We start from the raw sequence: 27976 nt of genomic DNA on the forward strand, positions 1-27976 counted from the left end.
CTGCCCGGAGTCCTCTCCTTCCTTTCCAGGCGGGACTGGGGGATGGGGGCGTCTCCTTTAAGGGCTGTGGGGGAGGGGCGCCGGCCCGGCCTCCTTCCTCCTCCCCGGCCCTCACTGCCCGGGGGCCGGGGGCCCGGGCCTGGCGCCAGCGCATGCGCCCGTTTTGGGCGCTGTCCGGACTGCGTGCGCGGCGACCGCACCGACAGACTGACGGATGGACGGTCTAGAGGCCGGCGGGACAGACGCGGCAGCGCAGGGAGCGGGGGCACGGCGGGACGGCAAGATGACGACGGGCCACTTCCAGCAGCCGAGCGGGTGCAGGAACCCTGGCCCTGCTCCCTCGCCTTCCCCCGGCCCGGGCCCGGGCCCCGGCGCCTCGGAGAGGGTGGCGCTCAAGAAAGAGATCGGACTCGTGAGCGCCTGCACCATCATCATCGGTGAGCACGGCCCGGGGCAGACGGGTGGACGGGCCTCGCGGTGGCGGGGCTGAAGGCTGAGGGTAAGAAGCGCCCCGGTGCTCCTGCCACTGTGCGGCGGCGGTGGGGCTGCAGGTGGCTGGCGAGCACCTGCTGTGCCTCCTGGACCGCGTGCAGACCCAACCTGGACAGGCACCAGCTGCAGGGCCTCTCTCGCTCATGTCCCAGCCACCTGAGCATTTGCTCCGTGGTGAATTCTGGTCCTCCACCTCTGACTACTTCCTCCTTTACTTCCCCTTGGGGCTTTGATAAGGCAGGAGCCCTGTGTCCTCCCCTAGGAAATGGAGATAATGATGATGGTCCTGATAGTAGGGCAGGAACCCAACAGATGCTGGGCTATGGGTGGGCGTGAGTCCCTACTCTGTGCTGGCCTAGGTGACATGCACTTGGATGATCTGTTCTTAGGAAGCAGGAAGGACTATGGGTTGACTGACTGGCAGGTGGAGCCTGCACAGAGGGGAAACAGGTTCAGAGCCTGTGATTATTGCCAGACGTGGCAGCAGGTCCAGGAGAGGGAGAATAGTCAGTAACTTGGTGGCAGTGATAGGCAGGCCAAGCCTGTAGGAGGGCCACCTGTCCCCTGGCTGAGATCTCAGCGGGCCTGGGTCTCCGATCCCAGCTTTCTCCTTGAGACGGGGTCTGTGTGTCCAGCCTCCACCTAAGGGCTTCTGGGTAGGGAGAGAGAATTCAGGGACATGATAGTGAGATTTTTCTTCCTCTGCCCCAGAGTCAGGAATAGTGATTCCTGGGGAGCTGGGCTAACCCAGACCAAGTACCTCTGAGCCCTCCTGGGAGTGACATTTTCTCCCCTGTGCCCAGGAGGTGGGGGCCTGGGGGATGAATAACTGGGGCCCTGACTGTTCCTCGCCTTCCCCAGCTAGTAGGAGCTGCCTGTACACACACTATCACCTTCCCACCCTCAGAGCCCTGGACACAGGCCACTTAGGGGCTCCGCAGGGCAGACCCAGAGTCTCTGCCTTCTCCTGCTCTGATCCCACATTAGAAGCTCCTGGGCCAAAGCTATTGTCTGGTTCTCGGCCATGCTCTGCCTTCACACTGAGAATGGCCCAGGAATCCAGCCCCGGATAGGTGGCTGTACTTCCTCCCCATTCTTTCTAGAATGGCATCTTTCAGGAGCTGATCTGGTCCTGGGACCTTCCAGGCCTGGGTGCCCTGCCTGGCTGTTACTGGAAGGAAGGGCTAATTTGGGGCTGCTCTGCCATGGTCCATACCCTCTCCAGGAGCTGTGTCCCTGGAAGAGGAAGCCCACACATCATTGGTGGGCCAGGGAGTCAAGAGACAGACTGCATGCAAGCCAGGAGCATGGAGACACAGCTCCTCCTGGGCTGCCTCAATGAAGCTCAGCATTCCTGAGCTATGCCCTACCCTGTGCCCTCCCCATAACCCATCCACCTCAGGTCAGGCAGAGGCTGCCAGGCTTCCAGCCCTCCAGAAGGTCCTGGAGGTGGTGAGAAGGGAGGAGGCTAGCTCCACCATCATGCTTCTTCTCCAGGACAGGCCCTGGAAGAGTTTTCTCTTCCAGCCCAAGTGCGACATGTCAGCTCCTCACCCTTCAGTCCATTCTTGCGTCATCACTTCCCCCTGGCCTCCAAATCTTGAAGTCTGAGCTAGGGTGAAAGGTAATTTGGGCAACCGAGGATGGTGAATTTGGGAACAGAACCCAGATGACCTAACACCCAGTGCATAGCACTTAATGCTAGTCCTTTGAGCCCAGCTTGTGGAACTTTGAAGGGTTACAGCTGGCAAGAGGCTGAACTGGGCAGTGGACAAGGGACAAATCACCCTCATCGAGAATGTGACTGAAACTGAGGGCCAGATTGTCTCTGCCCTCCCCACCTGACCCCCTCAGGGACTCAACCCTCTCCACCCACTGCTCTGGGGAACCACCCAGCTTCTGCTCCTGGATGAGCTCATTTCCTTTCCATCCTGGGAAACCTGCTCAAAAGCAAAAGCCTGCAAAGTATCATATTTTAGCATGACAGATCTTGAGAACTTTACATCCGGCCCCATAATCTACCCTTGTTTGGTACCAGTTACTGGGCTGGTACCAGAATTTCTAAATAAATACTCCCAGAAGATCTTATCATTTGCTACTCATTATAATGTCTGCCCCCTCCCAGGCTGAGGAGTGAGCTTTCAGGAATGGACAGAGATGGAAAGGCTGGCTATAGGCAGGACTGAGATTCCACCTAAAATGTGTTTAGGACAGTGCTTGCTAGAGTGCAAAGCTGGAGCAGACTAGGCCAGGCTGGAGGAAGCAGAGGCAGCTGGGGCAGGGCTGTGCAGGACAGCACCACCCACTCCAACGTCTGTTCAGGAAAACACCTTATTACCTTATGAAAACAGGTTCTTTCTTCCTTTGATTCTCATGCTCACTCTGGAGGATGGGAATTTTTGTGCACATTATGCAGATGTACAACTCAAGGTTGGAAGTTCAGTGAAACTGCTGCAAGTGATGGGCTTGGAATTTGGTACCAGATTTGGATTCAGCTCTGTATAGTGCCTTTCATACTGCTCAGATGCTGGGCAGAACTAGGGCCAGACTCAGAACCTTTGATGGGAGAAGGATAGGGATTGAGCTGGAAACTCAGCCAACCAGGGCAGACTGGGATCCCTACTCCACTGTAAAGGTACAAAGAGATGGACAAGGAAGTCAGCCCTCCCCAGTGGCTGGACACACAGCCTCTCTTGGGGACCTTGGCCATCTCCCTCACACAGTCCAAAACCAAGGAAGGGATGGGCCTAGGTCTGCAGAGTGGGGTCACCCTGGGCATGCTGGCCAGGCTCTTCCTTCATCTCTCCATGTGACTCAAGTCTCCAGCTTTACAGATTGGCGAGGGACTCAGTTGGTTCCTTTATGAACCCATCTTTCTAGGAACCAATGGCTGCTCATCCAGCTTCAGCCAGGTCCCTGTCTGTGGCCTCCAGGGCTGGAGGTGGCTAGGCATCCTGGAGAGATTTGGCCTCTGTAAAACTCCAGCCCTTCTCCACAGGACTCCAAGGAGGCATAAAACTATACCAGAGCCTGTTCCATCTCTAGATGTGGAAACTGAGGACCCTAAGCTGCAACCTGCTTAGGGCCAGATGCCCTCGGGGTGCTGTGGGATGCCACTGGAGGTCAGGGCAGCTCAAGTTACCATGATAGGGACTTGACAGCCCTGGATACATTCATCTATTCAACAGTGCTGAGCACTGATCTAGGTGCTGGTCACCCCACAGGGGACAAGGCAGATAAGTCCCTCTTCCCCTAGAGCTGAGTCACAGCACAGGAGCTGAATAATGAACAGGACAAACAAGCCTAGTGTGTCAATCAACAGGTCATGATAAGTGCTGAGACCAGAAAATGGAGCCAGAAGAAGGACCCAGAATGCTGAGGACGGGGGTCTGTAGGTCAGAGATGAGTCAGGGAAGGGAGGAAGTTTGGCTTGTATGGGGTTTTGCAAGGGAACTGTGCCTTTTTCTCTTTACAAAGTGGGAGCCCATGTGAGGCTTCGATCAAAGGAGGGCTAGGACAGGATTTACTGTGCTCACTATGAAGAGGCTGTGTGGGCAGAGTTGAGAGCAGGAAGACCAGGTAGGAAGCCCCTGGACATGAAGCAGAGATGGCTTGGGCCGGGCTAGCAGCAGGAGGTGCTGAGAGGGGTTTGGTTCTAGACATGTTTGGGATGTAGAGCCAGAGGATGTGTGATGAGCTGGATGTGGGCTGTGAGAGAAAGAGGGGTCCAGGGGACACAGAGTCATGGCCCGAGCAGTGGGAAGGATGGTTTGACATTGACTGATCCAGGAAGACTGGCAGAGCAGCAATCAGGGGGACAGGAGCAGAAGCAGGAATTCTGTTTGAACATGTTAAGTGTGCAGTGCTTATTTGCTGGGTAGTTAATGAGTTAGATGGAGCTGTCTATGCTAGGGATATAAATTTAGGAGTTGCCAGCAGAATCCTCAAAAGGAATGACTGGAGAAAGAAAGGCAAAGATGCCTCAGGACAGAATCCAAGACACCCAACATTTAGAAGTCAAGCAAGAAAAGGGATGAACAAAAAATTCCAAGGAGCCACCAGCAAGGTCAAAGGAAGGGCAGGAGGCTGAGGGAGGAGGGATTGACCAACCTGCTGCATGCCACATGAGTCACAAAAGATGCAAGCTAGGGCTTGACTGGGGCTTGACGGTTGGATTCAGCAAGTGGAGCTCATGGCAACCATGACAAGACAACCAGGGGATGGGGCGCAGGTCATTCTTGCTGGGCTGGGCAGGATGTGTTTGAGAGAGCCAGGCAGAGAGTGCACCCCACTTCTGCTCAACCCCTCTCTCCAAAGGAAAGCTAGTGAATCAGAAGGTGCATACCAGCCATTTAGCAATTGCAGCCATGTCCTGGGTGTCCCCACTCACCTCTGGGGGGTTCTGCCAAGACCTTAGTGGGCACTCCCTGTCCTTCCAGGGTGGTACCTTACCCAGGCTTACTGAGGGGACATGAGGACATTCTTGTGCTTGGGGGAGGCTTCACCCAGGTCTGAGCAGGGTTCTGGTTGCTCACCCCAGGGTGTTGGGATCCTATGAAAATCAAGTCTGCAAAGCAAGATCTGGTGACCTATGATGAAGGTGAAAACATTAGTGAGGTCCGTAAGAGCCTCCTGTGGCCTATGATGTGCTAGACAGGGTCAAAGCATGCCAGCTCCAACCAAAGGAATCCCCTCCTGGCCATCCTCCAGGTACCATTGGAGGGAGGCAGGGTCCAGGATATAGATTCCAAGGTGGGTGGGCAGGGAGAGCTTTTAGAGCTTTTGCTTCAGGGAGGCCAGGAGAGGCCCACCACAGTAGGGGACAGGGGATCCTGAGCAGACTGTGTCCCATCCTATCTGCCACAGTCACACTCAGACCAGCTCTCTGCTGCCCTCTTGCCAAATAACTCCACCTGGCAAAAGGGGAACTGAGGCCCAAAAGGGCAGCATTGGCCTGAGGTCACAGAGCCAACTCCCAAATATGTTTCTAGGGATGGGGAGGGTGCCAGTGTTCGGACTTACCTGAACCTCCCTGATTCTCCCCAAATAAGACAGGCACAACCCCAGCACACAGCACCGGCAGGTGGCTCATTCTGCCAACTCGACATACATGGTCTACCCCTATGACCTCTGTAGTCTGCTACTGCCTCCAAAAATAGGTCAGCATGCACTGCAGCAGGCATAGGGAACAATGGCCCTTTCTTCATTCCTCCAAGGAGCCAGGGTAAGCCCCATCAGGCCAAACATCTTAATGTGATAAAAACCACCCGGTGAAGGCTCAAGGAAAAGGAGCAAAAGGGAAAGACTCGCCAGAGGCCTACAAGTGGGGGAACTCATATCCTCTCCTCACTGGCCACCTGGAACAACCTACAGGGACCAGATAACACCTGTCCCATTAGATAGACGGGAATGTGGAGGCCGAAGGACCCGAATCTCTCAGGACCCAGCTCTGTTCTCAGCATCCTCCCTCCTTCCTCTCATCCTCTTCCTCCTGCCAAGCCCCTCACCCCTGAGGCTCCCTGCAGAGTCCCACCCACATGGTGCCCAGAGTGGCATGTAGTGGACTAGAATGAGATTTTTCTGCTTCCTTTAAGCATGAACTGAGGACAGGTGCTGGAGGTCAGACAGGCCCAGAGGGAGAGGCCCTTGAGGACCTCAGACACTGGCTAGCACACGAGGTGTCCTTGGAGCCACATGGGGAGAAGTGCTGAATGGCAGCCAGAGGCCACATGTCCAAAACAATAAGGGTGCTCCCTGCCCCCCAGAACCCAGCATCCAGGCCTCAGCCACTTGGCACAGGGCTAGTGATGTCCCTTTCAGACCCCAGCCCCAGAAGACAGGGTGCCAGGCATGCTTCCCCAAGGGCAATATCTGTGTGACCTCACCAGGCTGAGTTGTGTAGAGGGTGGGATCTCCACAGGGTGAGTGGCTTGGGGCCCTGGGTGTCCCCCACTCCAACATGTTCAGCTCCTTCCAAGGCCACCCAGCCCCCGCTGGCTTCCAACCTCACTGGCTTTTGGCAAATCCTGCTCCGCCAGGTCCTGAGAACTGCTGCAGGATGGAGCGAACTCAAAGGCCCTTGGAAACCCAACAGCCCACCCAGGCCCTGGATCCCTTGTGGTAGAAGCAGAAGGCAGTTCCTACCCCCCCTCCCAGGAGTGGACTGAGGACAAAGCTTACCCCTGAGGACTGGAGCACAGGACTTATTTCATCCTTATCTGGATGTATTTAGGGCTCCTGGGATGTGACCAGAAAGCCAAGTGACCATCCAGACTGAAAATCTGTGTCGGCCGGGGGTGGGCAGCACCATGAACAAGGAGTGAATGCAGATTGGCAGCCACAGTTTTGTCCTCGTCCAGCCCCGCCTGTGGCCTAGCAGGTGGAGTAGGCAGCCCTTGCTCTGATGGCGGTGTGACCTCATCCCAGGGTTCTGTCAGGTGGGGATAATTCTTGTCCTGGTCCCACCAGTGCTGGCTCTTTTGTCCACATAGCTTGTGGGTCTGGGATGCTGTCCCCCCCCCCCCCCCGCCATCAGACCCCAGTGCAAATCCCCTGTGTGGGTACCTGATTAGTTTGCCCAGACAGTGAGAGCCATATAACCTAGTCACAGCCCTGCTCTGCTGTAACTGCTGGAGAGCTCAGGGCTGAATGGTCCTAAGGTCCCTGCTCATCATAGGCACCTGCAGATCATGGCTTGACCTCCTGGATATTTCCCATTGTGTTGGGGAGCAGAGGGGCACATCCCCTTTCCACTCCAGACACCTTGGGTCTACAAGGGCACCCCTTGGCCTCCATCCTTTGAGGACTCAGAAGGATGAGTTTTTTCCCTAGAAATAGGACAGGCCTTCCAGAACCACAGCATATTCCACATGCATGGAACCTCAGCGCCTGCCTCCCCTCCACTCCTCATCTCTGTTCCCCCAACAGAAGGCCTGAGCAGAGCCTGCTCCCTTCACCTCACAGGCAAGAAAATGAGTCCTTCATCAAGCACGGGTGCCACTTCGGGCAGTGGGCTTAGTTATCTATTAGTTTACTCAACAGATGCTTACTGAGGCCCTGTGGAGTGCTGGGCACTGAGGTGACAGCAAGCTGTTGTAGTCGCCACCTGCTGGTGAGGTGCAGGCAGTATCTGCAGTGTCCCCCAAAGAAGCTCCCCTCCCATCTCCAGGACAGCTGAGAATGAGCAGAGGGCTTCGCACCTGTATCTCACTGGGCCCTCACAACAACCCCACTTTACAGACAGAACTGGAGAGGTGAGCAGGAGCAGGCCCCGGGCCTTCTGAGCCCAGCCTGAATTTCACATTGTGCAGTCAGGAGCATCCCAAGGAGAGTGACAGTCTGTCCAGACTCCAGGCTGGCTGGAATCTCTGCCAGACTGCCATTACCTACCCTGCCCCTGCTTTCATGGCTTCTGACAACATCCAGCCCTGAAAATGCACTAATCTCTCTCACTAACCTCACTTGCCTTTGCCCAGGACTTGAGACATTTTAAAAGCACTTTAGAGTCTGTCCACAGCCTGGGTTTCAGGTGAGAGGAAGGCCTCCTGACAGGGAAGGAGAGTCAGAAGACAAAGAGATCAAGTACAGAGCAGAGCTGGGACCAAGGCAGAGGAGTCCACACCGGGCGAAATCAAGGAGGGTTCTACGGAGGAGGTGCTACTCCCAAGCTGCCCCATGAGTCTGGACTCTGGCCATAGGAGAGTGGCAGGCAGAAGGGGGGTCAAGCTCTCACTTTAGGAGGCCAGCTCTGCACAGCAGATTTCAGGGAGAGCAGACAACTGGAGGCTGACAAGACTGGGGCCTGAGCCTGGGCGACATGGTGAAGCACAGGAATGGCTGCCCTCTGCCATTGTTCAGGTGACTGGGCCACCTCACCTTGCTGGCTCCACCTCATCCAGAGGAGGAGGTAGGAGATCAGAGAAACTCACAACCCATTTCTGGCTGCCCCGACAAGCTGCCATTTCCCATGCCAGGGAGTGATGGTGGGGCTGATGATGAACCCAGAATGGGCCGTGCCAGGTTTGAGAAGCACAGTGCCAACCATACACTTCTAGGCCTGCCGCCCTCTCTTCTCCCAGAAAGTGCCCAGGCTTCCTTCCTCACGGCAGCATCCGGGGCCCACAGAGAAGGCTGGGCTGCTGCAGAGGACCCCAGGCCTGATGCCTCCCATCTCTCCCCTGCAGGGAACATCATTGGCTCGGGCATCTTCATCTCGCCCAAGGGTGTCCTGGAGCACTCAGGCTCCGTGGGTCTGGCCCTCTTCGTCTGGGTCCTGGGTGGGGGCGTGACAGCTCTGGGCTCCCTCTGCTATGCAGAGCTGGGAGTTGCCATCCCCAAGTCCGGCGGGGACTACGCCTACGTCACAGAGATCTTCGGGGGCCTGGCTGGGTGAGTGTGGGGCTCCGGTGGGGCAGGGGACAGTTTCTCTGCAACAGGATGGCTATTGAGCAGTGGGCCTCAGTTTCCTCTTCTGCTTCCCACATCACAAGGAGGTCATGAGAGTGAATGGAAAGAAGGGAGCAGGGTGCCCAGCAAGGCCATGGTGGGTGGCACCAATGCCTGTCCCCCTCTACTGGTATCTGCTGACCCCTCAACCTCTCCATATCCTCTTTAAAACAGAGCTCTTTTTAAGCCCCCTGACCACCTGGGTGCTTATGAAGGAGGGAGGCTTTTACTATCTGAAGCCATTAGAGGAGCTAGCACCTAGGTAAGGAGACTCTTGATGTAGCAAACCTTCTTTATTTTTTTAATTTTTTATTAGTACATATTTGCCATACATAATGATACATTCATCATAGGGAATTTGTACCTGTACTTAATGTGTCTTCTTTTTGTTTTCCCATTTCCCTTCCCTCCCTTCAACCCCTCTTCCCCTCCCAATTTACAAAAGCTTTGTTTCCGTTTTTTCCCTTCCAATCTCTTTTTTTCCTAATCCCTCATCCCTTCCTTCCCTTCCCCCTCCCCCCTTGTTCCCCTTCCCATATGAACATGGCCTTCTTAATTCACCTGTGAATGTTTGCTGGGCACCCACTCCCGGCTAAAGGCTAGGGATGCTATGATAACAAGATCTGTCCCTGTCCACAAGTTGCTCATAGAGCAGAGAGGAGCAGCTCCCCAAACATGATGTGACCTAGCAGACCCTTGCTTTGAGGACGTGTACAAGAGGCAGCAGCCACACAGCAGAGAACCTGGTGTCCACTGCCTAAGGAAGGCCCCCAGAAAAACTGTGTTTGCACCAAGCCTTGCAAAAAGGATAAGATTTTCCTCCCAGGTTGACAGGAGCATAGACAGAGGGTGTGATGGCTGGGGCCAGCACAATCTGCCTGCAGCTACAGGTAGGGTCAGGTTCCCTGCAGGCAGTAGGGCTTGGAGGAGACAGGAGATTTGACATTCTTATATTCCGTCAAGGGCCTCAAAGGTCCAGACAGATTCCAGAATCACTCAGGAGCCTCGTTCAAAACATGGTAGGAAGCATGTCATGAGGGTTAGGTGGGTGCAGTGGGGGTGACACCTGCTGGCCCATTTCAGAGGCACCATAGAATGTGTACCTGCAGTGGGGAGGGACAGACCTCAGGTAGGGATTCTCATGTTTGTGGTGTCTGCAGCATGTCTGGAGAGGTGCTTGGTGAGGGGTTGGATGGAAGGTCTGAAGTTCAGAGGAAAGGCCCAGGCCAACGTGCACGGAGTTGGTTGTGAGGGACTTGGGCCAAGCACCCTGAACAGGGCAGCCCCGTGTGTGGTCCATGGCTGCTCTTCTCTGAGGAGAGGCTGGTTCTCAAGGAGGCAGAGAAATCATGCTGTGGACCTGGAGAGGCCGCTTGGGGAGAAGGTGAGAGAGAGAGAGGAGACCAAGCCCCTAACCCATGCACACCCACAAGGGAGGAAGATTATTGGCCCAGAATGTCCCACAAGCCAAGGGGCTTGGGGAGGAGGTACAAATAAGGGGCAAGGGATTTGGCTGCCACGAAGATTGAGGATCAACAGGAGCCCACTGAAGTCAGTCAGCCAGAAGCTGCTGGTGTCCCTATAGCAAGTCTCATCCTCGAGGGAGGGCCAGGAGCTAGAACCACCCTGAGGATAGACCCTCCCTGAGGATAGTCCCTCCCTGGGAACAGCACGGAGCCCGAAACCCCCGTGGGTTCTCTGCATAGTTGAAATTCTGGTACTGAGGGCATAAATCATGACCCTCCCATAGCCAGGGCCCTTTGCAGGGTCCACTCTGCAGGCCAAAGGACTCCATGCCTTTGGAGCAGCCACTGCTCGGAATCAGCCATCTTGAACTGAAACCATGACTATAGGTCCAGGACAGCCCACCTCGGCTCTGGATACATCCCATGGTCAAGGGGTGTAGGGGGTCATGAGGGAAGGTGTTTTGGTCCCCACACCCTTCCTAATACCTGCCCAAGGTCATCCCTGCCTCCTTAGCCTTGAGTGCCAGACAGTCCCAGCACAGCTCAGCTCTGCATACCTAGGCCAGGTCACTGGGAGGGCTGGGAATGCCTGTGCCACTCTGACCCTTGCTCCTTCCAGATTTCTACTGCTCTGGAGTGCTGTGCTCATCATGTACCCCACCAGCCTGGCCGTCATCTCCATGACCTTCTCCAACTATGTGCTGCAGCCTGTGTTTCCCAACTGCATCCCCCCAGCCACAGCCTCCCGTGCGCTCTCCATGGCCTGCCTGAGTGAGTCCCCGGGAGGCCCCTGGCTAGACCTCTGTCCCCAGAGCAGCCAACTGCCCCACCCCACCCTGCTCTCAGCCCTGGGTGCAGGGACAGTTGGGTGGGACCCCCCAGCTGCCCACCACCTACATGGGACATGAGCCCCAGAACCTGGGGTTCCCAAATCAGGCTGCTACAGGAGATGTCCTTCTCTTGCCACCTGGGCTGGACTTGACTGTGATTCACTGTGAGGGTCTCAACCTCAGGTGGCCTTCCCTCCCTAGTGCTCTTGACATGGGTCAACAGCTCCAGTGTGCGGTGGGCCACACGCATCCAGGACATCTTCACAGGCGGGAAGCTGCTGGCCCTGTCAATCATCATCGGTGTCGGCTTTGTTCAGATCTTCCAAGGTAGGGCCAGGGCGGGAGTGTGGGCAGGCCAGGGCTGGCAAGACTGTACTGACCCCTGATGTCTGGACCTCCAGGACACTTTGAGGAGCTGAGACCCAGCAATGCCTTTGCCTTCTGGATGACACCTTCTGTGGGTCACCTGGCCCTGGCCTTCCTCCAGGGCTCCTTTGCCTTCAGTGGCTGGAACTTCCTCAACTATGTCACTGAGGAGCTGGTGGACCCTCGAAAGTGAGTGGGGCACCTGGCCAAGCACTGGGAAGGCTCGGGCCCATTGGTGGGGGAAGCAGCCAGTCTGCACAGACAAGAGTCACCTGTGACTCCAACTGACCCTCAGCAGGCCTCCCTTGCTGCCTGTGGGAACGGCTTTGGAGAGGAAGATGAATGCTGGTATGCAAGCCTGGCCTTGGTCTGGGTGGCCATAAAGGCATCAGGGCCCCTTTCTGGACCCCAGAAAGCCTGAGTATCATTGTCCTTCTGTAAACAGATCCAGTGATTTGCATTTGGCCCAAACTTACACATATGCATGCAACATGGTCCCTACAGCTGAAGCCAGTGACTCCATCTGATGCTCAGCCAGGGGTCTGGACAGGAAACTATTGCAGCCAAGTGAGCTGAATGGATGGGGAGTCCCAGGGGAGACCCTAGACCTGCAGATCTCTTAGGGGATTTTCCAGGCTGATTTTGGCTTTACACAGTTTTCTCTTCATGTAGACATTAATTAGATCTTCCTCTCAGGATAGAGTGTCCCCTCCTCTCTCATCTGCCCTTCCTTCTGCCAGCCTGTGTTCAGGCAGGAGTGGGGGAAAGGTAGGCAGCAGTGTCACCATGTCCTGAGCAGCAATGGTGCCCCCTTTTCTGCCCCAGCACCCCAAGAGAGAGCCCAGCACAGGAGATACTCAAAATTGCTCCTGTCGCTGGGTCCCCTAGCCCCTCCCCAAATCCTATCCCTCCCACCTGGGGCCCACATTGACATGCTCTGACTGTCCCCAGGAACCTACCTCGTGCCATCTTCATCTCTATCCCTCTGGTGACCTTTGTGTACACGTTCACCAATGTTGCCTACTTCACAGCCATGTCCCCACAGGAGCTGCTGGCCTCCAACGCAGTGGCTGTGGTGAGTGGGAGGCCCCTGCCCAGTCCCCAGCCCCTGCCCTGGCTCCCACCTCGGCCTCACTCTCTTCTGTGCTCACTCAGACCTTCGGGGAGAAGCTGCTGGGCTACTTTTCATGGGTCATGCCTGTCTCCGTGGCACTTTCCACTTTTGGAGGGATCAATGGCTACCTGTTCACCTCTTCCAGGTGACTGGATGGGTAAGGGTGGTGTGATGCAGCCAGGCAGGTGCCCTGGTGTGCCCAAGCTGTGCTTCAGACCACAGAAAGGGGAAAATGGGTTGATGAACCTCCCGGTAACAAAGGTCTGATCCCAACCCTCTGGTAAAGAAAGCAAGAGGGAAGCAGGCTAGATGAAGGAAAGAACTGTCCAATAGGACTGCTAGGCCTGGAGCAGGTCAGTGGTGACCGCTTGAGAGGGATGTCAGATCCAGAGCTGGGATCCAGGATCTAGCTGGCAAGGAGGCTCTGGCTTCTACTGGTACCTATCTCTGTCCCTACCCCCAGGCTGTGCTTCTCTGGAGCCCGAGAGGGGCACCTTCCCAGCCTGCTGGCCATGATCCATGTCAGACACTGCACCCCTATCCCTGCCCTCCTCGTCTGTGTAAGTTGGGGGGGCCAAGCCAAGCAGGACATGGATCCAGGGTCACTCAGTAATGTGGGACATTCTGGGTAATGGCAGGAATGAGTCCCTGGCTAGGGCGGGAGGCCCACAGAGGGTGGGGAAGCAGCTGGGACCTGCCTGACCTCCTGGTGTGAGGCCAGCTGTCAGCCCCAGGTCCTCTCCCAGTGTGGGGCCACAGCGGTCATCATGCTTGTGGGAGACACATACACACTCATCAACTACGTGTCCTTCATCAACTACCTCTGCTACGGCGTCACCATCCTGGGCCTGCTGGTGCTGCGCTGGAGGCGGCCGGCACTCCACAGATCCATCAAGGTGAGGCCCCAGGCAAGACAGGTTGGCTCATGTGTCACTGCTTCATCTATTCCAGGCACCAGGGACAGGGGCAGGTGGCAACAGTGACAGTGATTGCAGCTTTTGCCAAGTAGTGGGCTTTATAGACACTGACATATTCACTCCCCCCAACAACCTCAGCAGGACAGTCCCTTTACTATTCCCAGTCTAGAGATAGGGAAAATGAGGCCAAGGCATTTGCTCAAGGTCACACAGGCTGCCAGTGACAGAGCCAGCATTCCAGATCACACAGGAAATCAGAAACCCATAAACCAAGCCCAGCCTGGACTTAATGATTTAGCAAGACCCTGTCTCTAAGTAAAAAATAAAAAAGGGCTGGCTTGTAGTTCAATGCAAAGGCATTGGGTTCAACCCCCAGTACCAGAAAGAAAAGAATAAAAATAAAAACTTCTATTTGTGTATAAATCCTTAAGTGGAGAAGTGCTCAGTGCCTGAAATGTGAAACACAAAAAAAAATACTTGGCCTCCAGTCAAGCACAAGCGAGTCTGCATACAACTGCCTTGTACAGCTCAGAGCTGCTGAAACTCTCACAAAGCCTTAACAGTTTGACCAACAGGTCAACCCATGAATTAACTTCCAGCACACCCAGCTGCTGCCAAAATGGGGGACCTGGCAGCCCCCAGCTCCTGGAAAAGGGAGGAAGCTCCTCAGACCTTTGAGGGTGGGGCAGGGTAGGAGAGCTGGGGATCTTGCACCATTGCTCTCCCATCCATCCTCCCCCAGGTGAACCTTCTCATCCCTGTGGCATACTTGGTGTTTTGGGCATTCCTGCTGGTCTTCAGCTTCATCTCGGAGCCCATGGTCTGTGGGGTCGGCATCATCATCATCCTGACAGGGGTCCCCATTTTCTTCCTGGGAGTGTTCTGGAGAAGCAAACCAAAGTGTGTGCACAGACTCACAGGTGAGCCGTGCGGCCTTGCTGAGGTCCCCGGGGGTTGGAGTCATGCCCCAGAGCAGGGTCTTGCAGTACCAGCAGGGTGGATAATACAGAGCCCAGCTATTTCCACACATCTCAGGATGTGGCCACAGCCCACCTGCAGAGGGAGCAGCTCCCTGAAGGCCCCTGCCCAGGAGTGGTATCTGAAAGTGGGTGTCTGTCCCCAGGGATCAGGCCTCAAGATCCATCTGTCTGTCTGTCCTCAGAGTCCATGACACGCTGGGGCCAGAAGCTGTGTTTCGTGGTTTATCCTCAGGGCTCCCCTGAGGAGGAAGAAAATGGCCCCTGCCAGCCCTCCCCACTGCCCGACATGGACAAGCCCTTGAAGTCACAATGAGACATTTGTAGACATCGAAGCAGCTGTTTTGTTTACATGTTGTTTATTGAGGAGGTGTTTTGCAAAAACTTTTTTCTGGAAAAAAGAGATAGGACTCTTAGAGGCCTGTCATAAGGAAGCCCTGGTGATGTGAACACGGCTTCCTATCTTAGCGCTGCCCTGCTAGCTTTTCCTGAAAAGGCCTATGAATAAACAGGGCTGGTTGTTTGTTTGTGCTCAGGGGAGTCCCTGGTGGACCCAGATGGGGGAGGTGGTGGCATACCTTGGTGGGGGGTACACGCATTGCTAGTTCAGAAGGTGCCATAGCCAAGGAGGCCCTCAGCATTGTGGGACTTTGCTTCTTGAACCAGGGCTGGCTCCATGGGGCCCCAAGCCACCCTGCCCTAAAGGGACAGTGGAGATGGGAAGTAGCTCCGCACCCAGATCTGTCCCTGCCAACCTAGGCTCAGCCAACTGGGAAAGTTCAGGGATTCCTGGCTAGGATTATCATTCTTCCGTGAAATAACCACAGACTGAATGTCACAGCGTCAAAGTTCACAGCCTCTCCTTGGTCTGCAGTGTGGAAACTGAGATCCTAAGGCAGGATGGCATGGGTTTGACCATTGATGGTTGAAGCCTTGGCCTGTCTCCTGAGAAAGCACAGAACTGCATGTCCTGGGGTCCTCTAACCCACACCCTCATTTCCAGCCATAGTGCCCGGAAGACTGACCCTGCAGCCAGAGGGCAAAGGGCACCAGGCCCATGCTGCCACCATAGGCATGAGGATGGGGTAAAAGCCTCCTAGCCCAGCTCCTGGGGTGGGGGGCTGCTGGGAAGGCCAGGAGGAGGGATCAGTGTGGATATAGCACGCACCATGGCCAAGGCCCTACACTCCCCATGGCCCCTTTCATTGCTTACTACAGCTCCTGGCACAGATAGGGGAGGGGGAGGCAGCTGGTGCCGCCATGGTGTGAATGAAGCAAGAAGCCACACACAACACTCCATGGAGCCCTGTCTGTCCCCCACTCACTTTTCTGGAAGTGGATTCCCAGGTTGGAGCTGGGGAGGGGGTAGGAGTAAGACCCCAAGATGCCTGTGTACACTGGGACCCAAAGACGTGCTCATCACATCACCGTCTTCCTCTAGACAGCCCCGCCCCACGTTCCCTGCCTGCCATGTGCACCAAGGGGTACAGTGTGCTGCTGCTGCTGCTGCTGCTGCTGCTGGCTGAGGGCCCTGCTCCTCCCCTGGGGCCGTGGGCTGGCCTCTCTCTGTAAGAAAGGACACAGAGGCAGGGTAGAAACGACTGTGTATTCCCTGGTTACAAAGCGGGGCTGTGGCGGTCACCAATGTGTCCTGTGGGTCAGCAGACCAGCAGGGCCTCATCGTCGCTGGCTTCCAACATTGGGGAGCAGGGTGGCAGGGGGCTCCGGCAGCCCCCCAGTGGCTCTGCTGAGTGGGGGCCTTGGGTGCTGCTGGCAGTGGGAACCTGGGGCTGAGGATCCTGGGCTGAGCGAGGCTCAGGAGCTGTGTCCACAGTGGCCAAGTTGTCCACCAGAGGGTCCCTGCAGGCTTTTCTGTCCCTGTCCATGGGCCTGTATTCTGGGTCTTGGAGGCCTGAGGGCAAGGGCACTGAAGGTCCCAACTCTAGTGTATGGCCAGGGGCACTGGGAGGCCCATCCCCAGGTGCTCTGGGGCTGCCTGCGTCCGTGGGGGGGGCTGAGGGGCCTGGGGTGGCCCCTGGTCCAGGCTGGAGGAGCCCATCGCCCAGCACTGTCTGTGAGGTTCGAGCAGCAGTCAGAAGCGGGATCTGGCCTCGAGGTGCCCGTGGCCGGTGAAATAGCCGGTTCCAGAGACGGCCGAGCCTTCGACGGGAGGGGCCCCGGCGGGAGGCATGTCGCCTCATCTGCCTTCGCATGGCTGTGCGAAGGTTCTGTAGCACAGACACCTGGAGGATGGGGCCACAGCTAAGGAGGTGCCCAGGCCACTGAGGGGCAAGAGGTCAGCAAACCCTCAAGAGAGCTGAGACCCCATGAGACCAACCGTGCCTCTCCACCTGGCTGTGGCCCGCCAGGTCACCCTGCCCGGGCCTCACCTCCCCTTCCCGTGACCCCTAAGCCAGCCTAGCCTGCATACAGTCCCACCTGGCCCCTCTGCCTCCTGCTCTTGGGTGCTGTCTGGGGTCCCGAGGGAAGCCTGGGCCCTGGGAGGCATCAAACCCCCTTGGGCTCACCTGGGATGCGCTGTACACAGGGAAGTCCTCCACAGGTGGGATGAGGCCCTGTGCGATGAGCTGGCCGTAGGACGGGGGCGCCTCCCGCCGCACAAACTCGGCCTCCAGGCGTGTCATCTGGGTCTCAAAGGCCCTGAAAGCAGTGGGCAGAAGGGAAGTTGGTGGGGTTAGTGGGACTTGCCACAGCAACAGGACTTGGAGACTCAGCCTCTACCAGACATCGAGAGACACCTAGACCTGGCATCCGCAAGAGCTGTCCCCAAGTGGAGGGCCCAAGCCTCCACCTGCAAACCCACAGCTGAGCACACAGTGAGCCCTGGACCTCTCTCAAGGAAATGCTGGGCCCGAGGGTTCCAGCCTCAATGTAGTGCCCACCTGTACTCCTGCGTGCGCAGGGAGTAGAGCTTGAAGGCACAGCCCAGCGCGATGACCAGCAGCAGGCCACACACCAGGCTGCCAATGAGTGCAGCAGTGATGACCTTGCGCGGCACAGCAGCCAGGCAGCCGTGCTCATCGCTGCCATCCTGGCAGTCCTCCTGGCCGTCACAGCGCCACGTCTCAAAGATGCACAGGTTGGTGCCACAGTGGAAGGTTCCAGGCTGGCAGGAGAAGCAGTTCTTCTCATCAGCGCCATCTGGGCAGCTTTTCTGGTTGTTGCAGCGGTCGGCAGGTGCATAGCACAGGCCACTGCCTCCCTCACAGGGGTACTGGTCAGGTGGACAGGCAGGGCAGCCCTGCTCATCCCGGCCACTGGCACAGTGCCACCAACCATCGCAACGCTGTGGCTCTGAGAAGCAGCCTTGGTCCCCTGAGCTGCCACTGTCCCCTTCACTGCTGCTCCCGCATGGCTGCTCCCATGGGAGGCAGTAGCCCTTCACCTGGTAGGTGGCGTTGAAGCCATGGCCAGCGCTGCGGGCACGGGCATGGTAGGCCACAGTGAGGCGGCCCTGTGCAGCCTCGAGGCTCACTGGCCGGTGGTTGCTGTGGTAGGACAGAGTCTGCAGCAGGCGGTCCCCACGCTCGCCCAGGCCCTCATACACCTGAACATAGTCATCGTAACCCAGCCGTAGCTCCAGCTGCAGCAGCACGCGCCGAGGGTCCTGCGTGTCCACCAGCCATGTGCAGTGAAGGTCCGAGGGCCCACGGGCTGCGCCAAACAGGTCTGGAGAAGCGAAAGAGCCATAGAAGCTGCCCAGCCGCCGGCCACATGCCAGGTCAGGACAGCCAGCCTCATCAGAGCCATCACCACAGTCCTGGGTGCCATCACAACGCCGCTCCACTGGCAGACAGCGCGTGGAGCGTGCCCCACTGCAGGGGAAGGTGCCCCCTGGGCACAGGCTGCCAGGAGGTTCAGAGGCAGGTGCTGAGCAGTTGCCTTCATCAGAGCCATCGCCACACTCATCCACAGTGTTACACTGCCATGGGCCCGGCAGGCACTTGCCGTTGTCACACCGGAACTCGTCTGCCTGGCAGGACACTTGGCCCAGCTTCCCTGTGGACAAATGGGTAGTAGGAGGCAGTCAGAGGAGAGAAGATTCCCCCCTCCAGCACCAAGATCTGGGGCCAGGAGTGGGCAGGTCAGCATCTCAGCTGGGCCTCTGCAGAGCCCAAAAGAGGAAGGACCATCTGACAACAGGGAGAGACTCCTGGGATCCCAGGGTGGGCTCAATCCCTGACCTGACCATAGGGTGAGGGCTTGTGAATTCCCCTTCTACAACAGCCAACCTGTGAAGGGGATCGGTGATGTGCAGAGGCAGCAGCTTGACAGCCCCACCCCCATCTTAAGATTGACTGGGTTGGTCAGGGGAGACCCTGAGGGAGCAGTGGACTGTGAACAATGCTGCCTTGGCTGGGAGCCCATGTACTGAATGCTCCATGGTGTCTCTGCCCTGCCCTGTGACCAGTATCACCTCGGATGTAGGAGAGGCGGAAGCCCTGGGCCTGGCCAGAGCTGGAGGCATCTGAGTGGAAGAAGATCCAGACGTGGTCACGGGCAGAAATGAAGGCAGGAGGGATGGCAGAGCCACAGAGGCGGAAGGCCTCCTGGCGAGGTGGGGCTGCAGGGCCCAGCAGGAGCCAGTCCAGGGAGCACTGGTGGGACTCCTCCACATCAAAGTTGCGGAAACTGCAGAGGCAGAGAGGACCATGGAAAGGGGTGAGTGAGCTGCCCAGGACAGGCAGAGGATGGTCAAGCCAGAGCTCTAGGCAAGGATGGCCAGCCACACCTTCACCTATCACCCTGTTCCATGTCTCCCATGATGCCTGATTCCTCCATTCCCAGGGAGTCCAAGGGCAGTGCCACAAAGAATCAGGACATCCGGGACATCCATGGACAGTTACCATCACACTTAGCTCTGCTGTAGTTCTCCCCCTTCATCAGCACACATACAGCACCCACAACCCAGAGCCAGAGTGGGGAATACCAGAAGCCTCCCTGATACATTTCCCCAAGTACCCAGATCCCTCCCATACTGGGTCAGCTGGGACAGACTCAGCACAAGCTCCCAAGCATGGACACTGAAGGTAAGGCTGTGCCCACAGAGCTGGCCAATACTGCAGCTGGGGGACAGTCACTACAAACACTAGCCCCGGTCCCTGTCCCAGAGCCATGGCCTTCTGGTCCTGGGGAAACTGAGACACAGAAACCAGGACAGCCCCTGCTCAAAACTGTCAATCCATATTCTTTGGTTTTTCATCAGTTTTGCAGTGCTGGGATGGAGCCCTGGGCCTCACATGTACTAGCCAAGCGCTCTAGCACTGAGCTGCACCCAAAAACCACTTCCATATCCTCTGGGGCTATGGAGTAACTGGGCCTAGCAGGCTTCTGGATGTGGGCATCTAGGAGAACTACAGCAGATGGAACCCTAGCCAAATGTTCCCATGACCACCCCAGACAGGGCTTCCAGCCTGCCCACCCAGGCTGCCTCATGCCATTTCCCTCTGCACAGCACTACAGCTAGAGGCTCCATGCTGACTCCTGTCCCTACTGAGACCACCTGAGGCCCCTTGGGGAAACTCTGATATGGGCTCAGTGTCAGCCCGGCCTTAAGCCTCCCTCGCAGGACAGAGGATATTTCCGACACAGCCAGACTATGCCTGCTAGTTCCTAGGGCTCCCTTCCTTACACCCCACAAAGGAGGCTCAGGACAGGAAGAGGTCCAGCTCAGGACCCCCAGCCATGGAGAGCTGGGGAGCTGGGTAGACTCATGTATACACGTTTATAGCTCCCACATGGTTCCACACGTCCTCAGACATCTGCTCTCACCTGTGCCCTATGCACCTACACAGATGTGTGCTCACACATGTGCTCTTTATGGCTGTTCAGGCATAGGACTGTGCAAGTCCACAAGCATACATGTGCTCACACATGCATGCACACTCACAAACCTGTGCATACCCATATGTATGCCCTCCACAACCATCAGACACACATCCATATACACGCTCACTCACCTAGCACATGTAATGCTCTCAGAGACCCGTTTACCTGATGGTGATCATGTCCCCACGGTCCCCCTGGATGTACCAGCTGCAGTTGGTGCCTGGTGGGTAGTTGAGGGGCCAGGCTGGGCTATAGATAACACCACGCCGTTCTGTGTGCTGCTCCAGCTTCCCACTGCAGGCAGCTGTTAAGAGAGGAGGCTGAGAAATGCATGCCCCACCTTCAGGTGGGAAGCAGGTTGAGGGTGGTACTGCTTGACCCCGTCCCCATGGCTTAAGCACAGGCCTTCCCCATAGTGAGATCAAGTCCAGCCAAAGGTAGCCATGACCAGGGGCAAGAGATTTCATGGTAGTGTATGTGGGGAGGTCAGGGAAGTCACTTGAACTCAGGGCAGTGTAGCCCCCATTTCATGCAATGTGCCTCCCATCTCTGGCAGAGCTAAGAGTGAGCCACCAGCAACTCCAAGATGCAACACCATGGCCCCGGGGCCTTCTGCACCTTAGGCCCACCAGGACTGCCTAGGCCATCTCACTACTATTCCTGCCTGCCCTTCCTAGGGCTTGTCAAATTCAGATCTCAGCCCCAGAAGGACAGGGGCTTTGTGACCTGATATTTATTTACTGAGCACCTACTATGCACCAAGCAAAAGTAATAGGCATGCTGAGTAAGCCAGGCAAAAGCCCTGCCTGTGGCACCCATGGGAGCAGATAGCCTTTAGGCAGAACCCCTGATGGAGTGAAGATTATGAAACAGGCCTTAAGGGAGGTAGCAATGTCCAGAAGTGGCTGGAAATGCAGGCTAGGTCTGAAACCCCTCATGTGGAATTGGGGTTTTATCCTGAATGTACATAGGAAGCCACTGGAGATGGTTGTTGGAACCGGATAAAGAAACTGAGGCTCAGAGAAGCTAAGTGACTTGCCCAGGACCACAGAGCCAGTCGGGAGCAGAATCAGGATTCACCCTGGTCTTCTGGTGGGCTCAGTCTCTCACTGCTGGCCCTTCACCAACAAGCATTTGTGGAGTGTCTACTGTATGATGTGGGCAGCGAGCACAGAGCATTCCATCAGCCAGAGCAGGTGAGGAGCCCCACCAAACCACTGGCTTCCAACCAATCCATTATCCATACCCTGTGCTTCCCACCCAGCCTGAAGGGGCCGCTCTGGTGTCCCCTGAACCAAGCAGTGGCCCTTGTATTTTTCTGCACTGCTCCCACAGCTCCCTCAAGCCTACACCCTGAAGGCGGGGTCCATTTTACAGATGGAGAAACTGAGGCCCAGCAAGGCAAGTGATGATCCCTTTCCCCAGGCCCAGTGACATCACCTCCTCCCCTTCCACAGCTGCCACTTTGCTCTGAGGACCCAGAAGCTGCATTTCTTTGGCTCTCAGAAAAACTCTCTGGGACCCCAAATAGGGCAGGGGAAGAAGGGAGAAAAGCCCTCTGGCAGCCATCTGTGCTTTTAGGACAAACACACAAACTGCCCACCCACCCCAGCCACCCATCTCACCCCTCCCATAACTCCCTCGCCTCCCAAGTCCCCATAGTCTCTTGCATGGGAGGGAGACTTTGCTGTTGCAGAGCCCTGGTGGGTGCTCCCCTGCCCTCCTATGCCACTCTGACTCCTGCTTAGCCTCAGCCCTCAGACTCCCAGTGGAGTTTCCATCCCAACCCCTTCCTGTCCTTCTCAGTCTCTGCAGTGCCTGGCATTGTTTGATGACAGGCTCCCACAGAGGGGCAGTGCCGTAATGCTCTGGTCCAACACTCTGTCCCCAGAAACTTGCACAGTGCCTGACCCATGGCTGGTGAGGGTTGGGACCAGCCCTGGGTCACCTGTGTCCTCAGTCCAAAGGACAGGACTATGCCTGCCCGACTATACCTTCCCTAGAGGATGAACACAGCCCTGCACATCTTGTCTGGGCTGTGGCAGAGGTCAGATGTCTGACCTACGCTGGTCACAGGCCATCCCTCAGGCCACCTTGCTCTTCCAACCTACCTGCTCAGCCAGAAGACTTCTCCCTCCTGCCCCTATGTCTGGCCCCTGTTCAGAGGGTGGGAGACCTGACACTCCAGATGCCTGCACCACTGCCAGCCCAGCTCTGTCTCTCCACAAACTACTGAGGTCCCCCAACGCTGCCCCTGAAATTCCCCCATCAGGTGCCTCAAAGGGACTGGGCCTTAGTTGAGTGTTTGCTCTTCTCCAAAGGGGGCCAGGAGACCAGGCTTTGCAGAAACTGAGCTCTGCAGCTGCTGGCACAGCCTCACACAGAGGGAAGGTGGAGCAGAAGGCAGGCTGGGGGCTGTTCCAGGGGCTGGAAGCTGCACCCTGGGCTCTTGACTGACGCCACTTGAACATGGGCCTGGAGCATGGCCCCAGTTCAGCCAGTCAGCCCCCCAGCTCTCTGTGACAGGATGGCACTGGCCTACACAGGGATAAGGCTCATGAATGTAACCAATCCTAGGGCCACACTGCCAGGCACCCCATTGTCCATGGGCCTCAGCTTGTCCACCCAAAAAATGAAGTCAGTATGCATATTGCTTTTGTCCGAGGGATGGCTGGTTGAGAGATCTGAAGAAAGCTGTGATCTCAAGGTGATGGGGAAGTGGGGGAGCAGGGGACTCTCCAACAACACCCATAGGAAAGGAGGGGTGTGATAGGATATGAAAGGAAGGGTGAGCGGAGGAGAGATGGGAGAACTGTGCATTTGAGGGGTACTGATGCAGGACAGCAATTTGCAGGGAGACTGTGTTTGGAGTGCGAGTGATTTGTGGGGTTTAGGGGCAATCAGAGAGGTCTCTCAGCTTCGGCTGGAGGGGACCTGGTTTCATATTGGCAGAAGTTTGCCTTGGTCCTCCGTGGCCTACTCAAGTGAAAAAGAGATGACTGGGCACTTTATGGGCAGTGTCCTCCTTTCCTTGTCCAAAAGTCGTCAAATACTCCTGAGAAAACAAGAACAAGGCCTGAGGAAGCACAATTTGCAGATCCAGTTTCCAGAGGCGATCGATTATCTGGACAACCTGCCTGGTGTAACCCGAGGATGGGGAGCCAGGAGTTCCACCCAGCCCTTGGGGAAGCTGCCGGCCGAGTGGAGAGGACAGCACAAGCTCTCGCCAGCTCACACCCTGGGGCCTCCCTGAAGCCGAGGGAGGTGGTGCCTGACAGGCTGGAACAGGGCAGGAGCTGAGGCAAAAACCTGTGAGGTCTCCAGGTGGCCCAGTGACAAGGGGCTGAGAGAACAGTTCCTGATCCAGGCTGTTTCACAGCAGGAATCTCAGACAAAGCCCTGGAAAGGCAGAGTCATGGAGCCATGGTGGGAGGGGTGCCTCATGCAGCCAGAAGCTACAGGGATCAAGGCTGGAGTTCAGGAGACCCAGGGCCCCACAATACCACTCATCACTGTGCAAGCTGTGCATGCAGCTCACGACACCAAGGGTGCAGTGCATGGGCACAAGGTGACAGCAACAGCTCCTAGATTTGAGTGTCATGGACCCTGCCAGGGCCTGAGGTCTTGACAGCTAAGAACAGCCAGACATGAGCACCCGTATGGGTGTCCTTCTCTCTCCCAGACTACATGAGTGACCTTGTCCCTGAAGTATCACTTTTCTAGACCTGGGGAATGTGCATGTGGCATATATGTTCGGGGCAATGTGCCATCAGGCAAACCCCTGGGCCAGACAGAGGAGGCCAGGCTGCACAGAGCATATTGCTCAGGTGCAGAGAAAATCAAGAGGGGGACAGAAGCCGAGTCTTTGAGGTTAGCAAGGAGACCAGCCTCTGTGGACCCTGGGCTCCATCCACACACACACACACACACACACTCCCCCCACAGCCAGCAGAGGTCCCTCTGACTGACAGCCTCTGGTCCTATACTTGGGTCTGCCTCTGGGTTTCTGCAGCCAGTCAGTCCCTGAGCAGAACTAGAATCCCCAGGGAGTTTCTGCCCCACTATGTGGTACAGCACACAAAAAATACGTTCATGGTCCCCAAGCTGGGGACCACACATCCTCCCTGACTACACCTTGGCCCAGCATTTTTATGCAAACACTCATGCTTACTTTAATACCTTTTTAGAGTTTGCTGAGGATTGCTATATATATATAGACTGCATTAGAGAGAGGTGGTGGAGTTTATCAGGGTGTATCAATCATAGGACAGGCTCCCCTAGTGTCCCTTCTCAGAAGTCTCTTGGTGGCAGTGAGGGCCAGGCAGCCTGGACCTATGCATTTTCCAACCCCCAGCAGCCCTTTAGCAGATCAATGTTCTTGGCCATCTCTCCCACTTCTGACAGCTTTGGTAGTCAGGTCAAAGCCCAAAGATGGCCATTGGATGGCCAGCCCACTCTGACAAGCAGCCCACTCTGACCAGGAGGCTGGCCCTGAGTCCTCACTGTGCTTTATAACATCCCAAGTGTCCTACCAGCCAACGTGTACCTCTGTCCTGCAGATTGGCTCCCCTAGAACTACCTTTCATGTGCAAAGCAGCCAATCCAAGGCTGTCCCCTCACTGACCTTCTGTATGATGCTCATACACCAAGCCAATGATCTCCTCCCCCTACTCGACTTCAGTTTCCCAGGACTGGGTACCGGGCAACTAGAGCCCACTCTGTACCCCTCAGACCCATTCAAACTAGTCAGTCCTAAGCTATTCATTCTGCCTGCCTTGATTTTCCTGTGGACACCCCAATAAAGGCTCTGGCCTCCGCCTTCTCCTCATTCCTGCTCCTGCCCAGCTAAACCTAGTAATTCTTCCATGTCCTGCATGGCATGATGTGTCCCTTTCTATCAAGAAAAGTCATAAATTCTTCTCTCAGTGGTATTATCCTCCTCATGCCATCACTCAGTCCTACCTCTGCAAACGAAATCCCAGGTATTATTTTAACACAGGGGGGCATCCCATGGTTCTCGGGAACCCCATGACGTACAAGGGGCACAATATGGCAATTATGCAGGGCCCTGGGTAGTTTGCCAGGAGTATTAAACCACCACATGCCAGGTGTCACGTTCAGCATCTTACCTCATTGGTTCACTGGATACTGATGAGGTAGAGCCTGGTATTTTAGCCACTTTACAAAAGAGAAAACTGAGGCTCAGGAAGTTTAAACTTGCCCAATGCCAAACAACTCCTTTGTGCAGAAAAGATACTCAAGAACTGGTTTTCCCAACAAGAAGCCAGGGGACCCTAGGGTGGAGCCAGCCCCTAAAGGCTGACCTCAGAGGTCCCTAACCCAGAAGGGCCAGAGTAGGGAGGGGCTGACTTACCGAAGGCGGGGACTGCACTGCTGAGCCTGCCAGTGAGAAAGAGGTTCACTGTGGGAGACACAAAGGGAGTCAGTAGGGGACGCTGGCTCTCGGGGTCTCAGGAGACAGCCTTGCTGGGGGCAGGGGACAGGACAACATAGCTGAACTCAAGGCTAGTCCCCTTCATTTCACAGGGTGAGGCCCAGAGAGCTACCAGAGTTCTTCCCGTCACTGGTCCTGCAGGTGGGCAGAGATGAGGACCCCAGAGGTTCTCAGGACCCACCGCGGCACACTAATAGCCTAAGCCTGTGCGTGGCTGCATCAGGCCACATCACGTGACTCCTGCCCTGGAGTTCAGGGGTTTCCTGTCAGTCCTGGGGCCATCCATCCCAGAAGGGCCCTGGCTCAGCCCAGGTCAGGTCCTGCCTGTCAAGAGGGCTCCTATTACTCTGAAGGGCTTCCTTGCTCCAAGAGACTTTGCCAGCCACCTAGTCCCAACAGCCAGGAGGGAGAGAAAAAAGTTCTGATTATTCCCACCACCACCAACTTTTTTTTTCTGGTACTGGAGATTGAACCCAGGACCTCTGCACTGAGCTACTCCTCAGCCCTTTTTTGTTTTCTGTTTTGAAACAGGGCCTCACTAAGTCACGAAATTGCCTGGGCTGGGCTAGAAATTGCAGTCATCCTGTCTCGGCTTCCTAGAGCACTGGGATTATAAGTATGTGTCACTACACCCTGGTATGGGGTCTTTTGCTTCCACCTACTGCTCTTCCTGGGGATTCAGGCCCAGAAAGGGAACAGACAGAGCAGGAGGGCAAACGACTTCCTGGGGTTCAGCATACCCCTCTTCCTCTATCAGGGATACCAAAGGAGCATCTTTAGGGGCGTCATTCCCCACCTGGAGAAGAAGGGCCACTGCCCCTCACTCAGCACACCTAGGGTCTGCTGGCAGAACTGGGACGCCCGCATCTCCTGAGCACAGAGGGCTGGTCTGTCTGCCCTGCTCACCACGAACACAATAGCTCAGAACCCAGAGCCCATGACCCCACCAGATTGGAGGGTGGCACTCTGGGGGTAGGTCCCTTATTTGGATCAGCTCATGCAGCTGGGACAGGAACCTTTCCCCAGCCTCAGAGCTCCCTGCTTCTTAGGGGGCCAAGGAGAACAGAGCTTAAAAGGAATGGGGTTCTTCTTCACTCAGTCATTTCAGTGGCTTCAGCAAACCTATGAGGTTTCAGAGCCCCCAACGGTGACATCACAGGTTGTCCCCTAGTGACCCCCAGCTCTTCTAAGAGCCTCCCTCCTTCAACAAGGTAAATAAAGGAGCCATGTGGGTTCAGGATTTAACTCGTTCCTTCCCCTCGTCCCCACACAGGCCATGGAAAAGTGGACAGAGAAACTCCTGGGGAAGGAAGGAGCCCTCCCGCCCAGGTGCCAGGCCTGGACAGGTCCCTGGCCCTCCACAAACACACCACCCGGTGCTGAGCAGGCCCACCCGCTGGATCTGAGAAGACACAAGGGGGAAAATGAGTCATTTTCACAGCTCCCTCCTCCTTGTTCTTTCTTCAGAGAGCACCCACCCCCGTCCCAAATCGAACAGGAAACCGTTCCTTCTTTAGAGGGCAGCAGGCCGAGCCTTTGTCTCCAGCTCCCGAGGCCGCGATGGGCAAGCTGAGCGCAGGCGGGCAGGCAGGACTGGAAGCCGCCCCTGCCGACCTCGTCGCTGGAGGACCCCAGCCTCCTGAGCGATTCGGCCGCCAGCGCGCCGCTCACCCCGGGCGCCAGACGCTGGAGTCGCCCTCCCAGGACTAAGGCCCTAGCAAGCCGGGGGTGCCGCGGAGCTGCGTTCCCTGCAGCCTCCCCAAGAGCTTCGGGGAGCCCTGGCCGAGGAGGAGGGCGAGGGGCAGCCCGAGACGGGGGACCCGGACCCGCCCGACCTTCGCGGCCCACTCACCCAGACAGACTACGGCGAGCTGCGCTCGGGCGCCCGGAGCCCCTTCCGGCCCGGAGGCCGCCCGTTTTTCCATGCCGGGGCCGGCCGCGCGCGGACACCGCCTCCTGCGCTCGGGCTCGGCCTGGGGCCCCGGCTCCGGGCGGCGCGCGCGCGGCTGCGGCTCCCGCGAGGTCTTTGTGCGGCGGCGGTGCAGGCCCGCAGCGCGGCGGGCC

At 56.7% G+C, this 27976-nt stretch overlaps 2 protein-coding genes across 9 annotated transcripts; one reads left to right on the plus strand and one right to left on the minus strand.

Moving 5' to 3' along the window:
- The first annotated feature begins 27 nt into the window (after window positions 1-27).
- Slc7a10 (solute carrier family 7 member 10) lies at window positions 28-15130 on the plus strand. Of its 7 annotated transcripts, none has more exons than XM_021239572.2 (11): window positions 154-437; window positions 8676-8880; window positions 11023-11174; window positions 11435-11560; window positions 11635-11788; window positions 12551-12674; window positions 12755-12858; window positions 13177-13273; window positions 13460-13609; window positions 14373-14550; window positions 14754-15130. In XM_021239572.2, exons 1-11 carry the CDS (start codon window positions 215-217, stop codon window positions 14921-14923), a joined length of 1683 nt encoding a protein of 560 aa, XP_021095231.1. In that variant the 5' UTR covers window positions 154-214; the 3' UTR covers window positions 14924-15130. The 7 variants fall into 7 exon arrangements, with proteins under 7 accessions (XP_087047221.1, XP_087047222.1, XP_087047223.1 ...); XM_004858919.4 differs by having other exon boundaries at window positions 157-437; window positions 14793-15130; XM_087191095.1 differs by lacking the exon at window positions 8676-8880 and having other exon boundaries at window positions 28-437.
- Window positions 14950-27896, minus strand: Lrp3 (LDL receptor related protein 3). 2 transcript variants are annotated; one of them, XM_004858918.4, is made up of 7 exons: window positions 27765-27896; window positions 25832-25879; window positions 20623-20761; window positions 19046-19260; window positions 17511-18627; window positions 17136-17268; window positions 14950-16850 (listed from the first exon to the last, which is right to left on the minus strand). In XM_004858918.4, the coding sequence occupies exons 1-7, from the start codon at window positions 27835-27837 to the stop codon at window positions 16266-16268; spliced, it is 2310 nt and encodes a 769-aa protein (XP_004858975.1). In that variant the 5' UTR covers window positions 27838-27896; the 3' UTR covers window positions 14950-16265. The 2 variants fall into 2 exon arrangements, with proteins under 2 accessions (XP_004858975.1, XP_012932989.1); XM_013077535.3 differs by lacking the exons at window positions 25832-25879; window positions 27765-27896 and having other exon boundaries at window positions 20623-22050.
- Window positions 27897-27976: the final 80 nt, after the last annotated feature.

Source organism: Heterocephalus glaber, unplaced genomic scaffold (assembly GCF_053883595.1).
Source record: "Heterocephalus glaber isolate CG9 unplaced genomic scaffold, H.glaber_assembly_v1.0 deba00001561, whole genome shotgun sequence".
In the NCBI taxonomy this organism is placed as follows: domain Eukaryota; kingdom Metazoa; phylum Chordata; class Mammalia; order Rodentia; family Bathyergidae; genus Heterocephalus; species Heterocephalus glaber.